This window comes from Platalea leucorodia (assembly GCF_965183815.1).
Source record: "Platalea leucorodia genome assembly, chromosome: 9".
Classification (NCBI taxonomy): Eukaryota; Metazoa; Chordata; class Aves; order Pelecaniformes; family Threskiornithidae; genus Platalea; species Platalea leucorodia.
The window spans coordinates 50,807,562-50,813,561 of record NC_138831.1 but is presented as its reverse complement, the minus strand read 5'-3'; the positions used below and the strand labels follow the sequence as shown (position 1 = coordinate 50,813,561).

The 6,000-nt window shown below is 58.6% G+C and overlaps 1 protein-coding gene across 9 annotated transcripts in view; it reads left to right on the top strand.

The window, feature by feature from the left end:
• The first annotated feature begins 295 nt into the window (after positions 1-295).
• The window catches only part of TLE3 (TLE family member 3, transcriptional corepressor), a 28,927-nt gene continuing 23,222 nt past the window's right edge, over positions 296-6,000 (top strand). For all 9 annotated transcript variants that reach the window (XM_082322676.1, XM_082322674.1, XM_082322675.1 and 6 more), the window contains exons 1-5: positions 296-530; positions 852-985; positions 1,058-1,158; positions 1,528-1,591; positions 2,479-2,523. In XM_082322676.1, coding sequence (XP_082178802.1) covers positions 962-985; positions 1,058-1,158; positions 1,528-1,591; positions 2,479-2,523 — 234 coding nt within the window. In that variant the 5' untranslated portion in view covers positions 296-530; positions 852-961. The remainder of the gene's footprint in view (positions 531-851; positions 986-1,057; positions 1,159-1,527; positions 1,592-2,478; positions 2,524-6,000) is intronic.

Sequence of the window (6,000 nt, the reverse complement as noted above, 5' to 3'; positions counted from 1 at the left end):
CCCTTCCCCCGCCCCACGTGGGCCCGCCGCTCGCCCATTGGCCGGCGGAGGCGAGGACGTTGGGGTTTTGTTCCCTCCGTCACCGCCGCCCCGCTTTGCCCGAGCGCTCCGGCGGCGGCGGCGGCGCGGACCGCGTGCTCCAGCGGCGGCATCGCGGGGGCCGGGCGCGGCGGGCCCCGCTCCGCACCCGCACCGGCACCGAGCCGCGCTCCCCGGCGGGGGCCGGGCCCCCTCCCGCCCGTCCCGGCCGCCGCCCGGCGCGGCGGCGGCAGCAGCATGGCTTGTGGAGTTACGGCGATGCCGGCTGGACGGAGCTAAGGCGCTCGCCCCCGGGCCGGGGGGGGAGCGGCGGCGGCGGCGGCGGCACCGCTCGCACTTCGCATGCCCGGGCAGTCGGATGTGTACGGCCTCCTTCCCCCTCCTCCTCTCCTCCATGGCCGTCGTGCTCCGGCGTTAGTTCCTGGCTTTGCTTCCCCCTTCTTCTCGCAGCAGGAATTCCGCGGGATCCTCCTTCCGCCGGGGCCGTTTTGGTTGGGTTTTGTTGGCTTTTTTTAATTTTTTTTTTAATTATTTTTGGGGGTGATTTTGCCTTTTTTGCCGGCCGCGGCTGCCGGAAGCCGGCGGGGGGGGGGGGGTAGGGAAGCGGAGGACCGCGGAGCGAAGCGGGGGGGGGGGGTCGGCACCTGGCCCCGGCGGTGGCGGGCGGCTCCGCGGGCGCGCAGCGCCGTCCCCGGCGGTGCGGAGCGGAGCCGTGCGCGGGGGGGCCGAGCGGGGAGCCGGGCCCGCTCCCCCCGCCCTGCCCGCCCTCCTCCGCCCCCCGCACGGACTTTCCTCTCCTCTCTTTGTTCCAGTCCTCGGTCTCTCCCGGAGCGCTCCGTGGCCGGCGGGCAGCAGCGCACGTCGCCATCGCCGTAGCGAGGAACGGCGCGGTCGGTCCCAGTGACCGCGCCCCAGCCCTGCCATGTACCCCCAGGGCCGGCACCCGGTGAGTCCCGGTGCCCCCCCCCGCCGCCCCGGCCCCGCTCCCCGGTGCTGAGCCCCCCTTCTCTCCCCGCAGGCTCCGCACCAGCCGGGCCAGCCGGGCTTTAAATTCACCGTAGCCGAATCCTGCGACCGGATCAAGGACGAGTTCCAGTTCTTGCAAGCCCAGTACCACAGGTGAGCCCGGGGGGGGCCGGGGCGCGGCCGCGGGCAGCGCCGCTGCCTTCCCCTGCCTTCCCCTGCCTTCCCCTGCCTTCCCCTGCCTTCCCCTGCCTTCCCCTGCCTTCCCCTGCCTTCCCCTGCCTTCCCCTGCCTTCCCCTGCCTTCCCCTGCCTTCCCCTGCCTTCCCCTGCCTTCCCCTGCCTTCCCCTGCCTTCCCCTGCCTTCCCCTGCCTTCCCCTGCCTTCCCCTGCCTTCCCCTGCCTTCCCCTGCCTTCCCCTGCCTTCCCCTGCCTTCCCCTGCCTTCCCCTGCCTTCCCCTGCCTTCCCCTGCCTTCCCCTGCCCGCGGGGTCTCACCCCTCTCTGCTCTCTTCCCCCCTCCCCAGCCTAAAAGTGGAGTATGACAAGCTGGCGAACGAGAAGACAGAAATGCAGCGCCATTACGTTATGGTAAGAGACTTTAATCAGATTTCGGATCAGGCTGTAAATGTCATTAGCTGCTAGCCCAGCCCTGTGCTGGGGGGGGGGGGATGGGGGGGGGGTACGACACGACACACCCCCGGGACGGGCAGCTGCCTGCGGGGACCCCGGCTGGGCAGGAGGGGCTGCCCGGTGCCGGGGCTGGCGGAGCCCGGGAGGGCTGGGAGCAAACACCAAGTTTCCTGTTAACCCGTTCTACCGGTGCCTGCAGCCCCGGGGGGGAGGACGGGAGCGGCGGCCCCGGGCACCGGGGGTTGCACACACACCCCCCCCCCCCCCGGCCCTGCCCCGGGGATGCGGGGTGAGGCCACCCCGGTGCCCCCCCCCCCCCCCCGGTGGAAAAGTGGGCTCTTGTGTTGCCACAAAAGCCTCTTTTGGGGGTAATTTGCCCTTCAGGGCCCCGCGGTGGGGTGGGTGGCGTGGCGAGGGGGTTGGCAGCACCCAGCGCCCCTTTCCCGGCGGGGGCCGGGGGCTTCCCAGCAGCACCGCTGCACCCCAGGGGGGCAGAAATCCCCCCCCCCCCCCCAGTGAGAAACTGGGTTTTTGGCCAGGCTACGGGCCGTACCTGTTCTGCCAGGGCTGTGCAGGCGCCTGTCGCACAGCTCTGCGCCTCTTTGTTTTTCTAAGTAGCTTAGGAGGAGAAAACAGGAGTAAAAAGGAGTGTCCTCTTGTTAAATGCATGCCAGTTAAACCCTATAAACATCTGCTTGTTATAAGGTATAATTTCCTTGGCTACGAACGCTTTAAGCGCAGTTTTGACCGGGATGCTTTCTGGTAATGACCTTATGCAAATACCTTATGTTAAATTAATTCAAATTTTTCTTGGCTCTCTCTTTTTTTTTTTTTTTATTCCCCAGTACTATGAAATGTCGTATGGTTTGAATATTGAAATGCACAAACAGGTGAGTAATCTAAAGGGGGGAAATTGTGAGTGATTGATCTCCTGGTGCCCTTTTCTCAACCCGAGATAAAGTAGGCCCTGATTGCACTAAACGGGGAATAAGTGCAGAAGTCGGGGCTGTGACTCCCGGTGGGATCGCGGGGCCCGGCAGTTCCGCCGGGAACGGCGGGTTGATGGCAGGCCGGCGGGCTGTTTTGCCCATCTTCAGGAGAAACTTTGCTTTTGCAAAGAGTGTTTGTGAGAAGAGGTGAAAACAGCCTTGCCTTCCACGCTGGGAGGTCGGTACCTGGAATAGCGCGTTCCCGGCACTGGGAAAATACTGTTATCTCCTGCGTTTTCCTCCGGTTTTGTTGTTGGTACAACGCGACTGTTTCTAAGGTCGTAGCCCTGATACTCGCCGTGCTGCGGCGTGAGACTTAGGGAATTATCTTCAGGGATACCGATAGCTTATGGGGTGTTGCTCAATGTCACGGATTTGTCTTTGCATCTGGAAAATGAAGCAATGTTGCGTACTCTGGTGGTGTTTTTTTTTTTTGGTCTCCTCTAATATATAACTTGCCTGAGGGAAAAATATAGAAGGCCATAGCAGAATGTGGTGTGCTACCTTGATAAGATTATAGTTAAAGAGCCTAAAGGCTGGGCACATGATGGTAAAACTTAAAGGAATAAAGTTATTATTGAGATTAGACCTGATTATTTGTGCTGCTGCTGCTTACTGGTTTTAGAAGTAGTTCTAATTAAGAACTTAAGGCAGATAGAAGTTGACATCAACTTTGCAATTCGCAAATCAGCCCCATTCAACTCCAAAGTGGTTTTGCTTAATAGCAGCATCGCAGCCCGGAGTAAGAAAGTGTCGTTAGCCGACTGATGAAATGCAAAGCAGCGTGTCTGCGAATCTGCCTCTCTTCTTCGCACATGCTTCCCTTTAGCTTTCGGGGACGTCGTCACGGGGTAACGAAAATAATTACTGCTTAGTCTTCGGGTTTTTTTAAAAATATCTTCTTCCATGCAGATAATCCCGACTTCTTTCTCTCGGTTGCTTCTGCCCGGACAAAAGCGTCCTGGCGAGGCGGCGCTGCCTGCGGGGAGCCCGGGGGGCTGCGCGGAGCCGGGGTCCCCCGTGCCTGGGGCGCGCGGGGCTGGCGTGCGGCTCGGGGAAGCCTCGGGCACGCTTTTCCCTCGGCGCAGCCGGGAATCCTCCTGAATGCAGAATTTCTGCTGAGGCCTGGGGTGGCCTCCTGCGAGGACCCCGTCCCCGTTTTGCATGTGGCCGGCGGGACACGGACCCTGCAGCCTCTTCAGAAGTGCTCGAGGGATCGGAGGAGCGCAAGCATTGGTGCAGGCTGCTTTCGGGAGAGGGATTGCCCCTTACCACCTGGTCGCTCGGTGATGGAAGAGCTTCGCTCTGTGCAAACGCTGGGAGATGCTGAAATAATACAGCAAGACATCGAGCTTTTTCTCTTGATGGAAGCTTTGGAAGCAATTGCTCTTTCCCGAGATGCGCAGTGTGTTTTCCACCGGTGCATGGTCGTAACCAAAAACTGATCTGAGAGGGTTTGCGCCGCGGGATGAGCGTCAGGACCGGGAGGCGAGAGCCCGTCCCGGGCTCTGGCGTCATTGGCGTGTGGATGGGGCGCTCCGCCATCCGCTCCATCGTGCGGTGTGACCGCGTGGTGTGTCTGCCCCGTGGCGTTTGGCGAGGCAAAGCGTCTGGGATGGTTTCGGAGGGTAACTGAGGAGCCTCAAAATGCCCAGGGGCAGTTTTCCGTGGGGCTGGTGCGCAGGCAGCTGCAGGCAGAGCCGCCGCTGCCCTCCCCGACCCGGATTTTGCAGGGTGGCAGTTCCCACGCCGCGGCGTTGGCAGCCCGGGGAGGCCCTGCGTGGTCGGTTTGCCTTGCTGGGAGCTTCGCCGCCTTGCAACTCGGCAGATAAATCTTCGCCGGATGATTCCAGCCTGCGAGGAGCATCCCCCGCCTGCTTTAGTTGTTCCTGGTGACATATGCTGCGTGCCTAGTGCTGGGCTGATGGGGGAAGTTTGGGGAGGTGAAGCTGTCTTGTTCTTTAATTGACAGCAACGTGCATGGTGCTGGAGGAAAACAAAGCGGCCCGAGCTGCTCCCAGCGCGCTTCCAGGCGAAAATGGGGCGCGAGGGAGCGGAGGGATGGGAGAGCGGGTGCCCGGGGAGGGTTCGCCCCTCTCTTGGGCTGCAGCATCCCCCCGAAAGGCATCCCCGCCGCTAATTGCAGCCTGGTCCTGCCTGCATCTGGTTGAGGGTGGCTAGTCCTGAACAAACAAGTTTATCAGCTGACCTGTTTAGCGGTTGACTTGTGTTTATCTGCACACAATCAAGTAGACTGAAGTGCTTGAATTATTCATGCAGTGTCCTGCCCTCCAGACTTGACTGCTTGTGATTACATCTGCTTGAGACAAACATTGATGGATACTTCATCTTTAAGCAAAAGGGGATTGTCTGTCTGTGGGTTTATATAACAGATTATCTCTTCTACGCTGAATATTAAGTGTGTGCATATGTGGCTGTGTGGGGGGTTTTTTTTTTCCCCTTTCTTCTCGTTTTGTTTCTTGTTAAGAAAAAAATGTAGTTTCATAAACAACTCCATATGCAAGGAAATATTTAGGAAGTGACTACCCACTTTGTTGCATATAACGCAGTGAATTGCTCCTTACATCAGCCTTCCTGCTGAATGAAGCCCTGTCGCGCCCGGGCTCAGCTTTCTTAAACCTGAGGCCAGTTGGGAGTTTTCTTTTTAAACCTGAGCGAAACTCTTTTTTTAAGGTTAATTGATTTTTACCAAAGAAACTTTCGCTCCCCTCTTGTTTTGGCATTGTTTTTGTTCAGATCTCTGTAGATAATTGCTGAATGCAGTCGGAAGGAATAAGGATTCCAAAAGAAAAACTAATTTTGCGTGGGGAAACGAGACACCTCGGAGGGGAGAACCTTTGTGCTGATTTTTTTTTTTATGGCTGAGAACTCTCCACATAAGCACTTCTTGTTTTTGTGCTTAAACACTTAATGCTTGGAACAAACCTAAACCCTCCTGACACTTGCAGGGGAAGAGAGGCATGCTTTTTTTTTTTTTCTAGAATATTCCAAGAACACAATATACTTTCTGTCATGCTCGTTAGCAAGGAGTGCCAGGTAATAATTTGCTAAATACTTCAGAAGCCAAGTAATTTGTTAGTGTGATACTCTCAGGTCTCCTAAGGTAGAAGGGAATAGCTGTCAGCCAGCTTAACCTCTCCTTCCCCTTGGCTTGCGGGCGGCCCTGGGGGTCCTGCGTGGGTTTTGGGGGTCCTGGGTGGGTTTTGGGGGTCCCGGGTGAGCTCTGCCCCCCCGCAGCCCGGGCGCTGGTGGTAATTCTGTAATGAGGGGTTGTGGTCCGCCCCTCCACACCCCCTCCCTGAATTTAATTCTCATCAGTGAAGCTCTCCACTTTGCTAATAACGATAGCAGCCACAA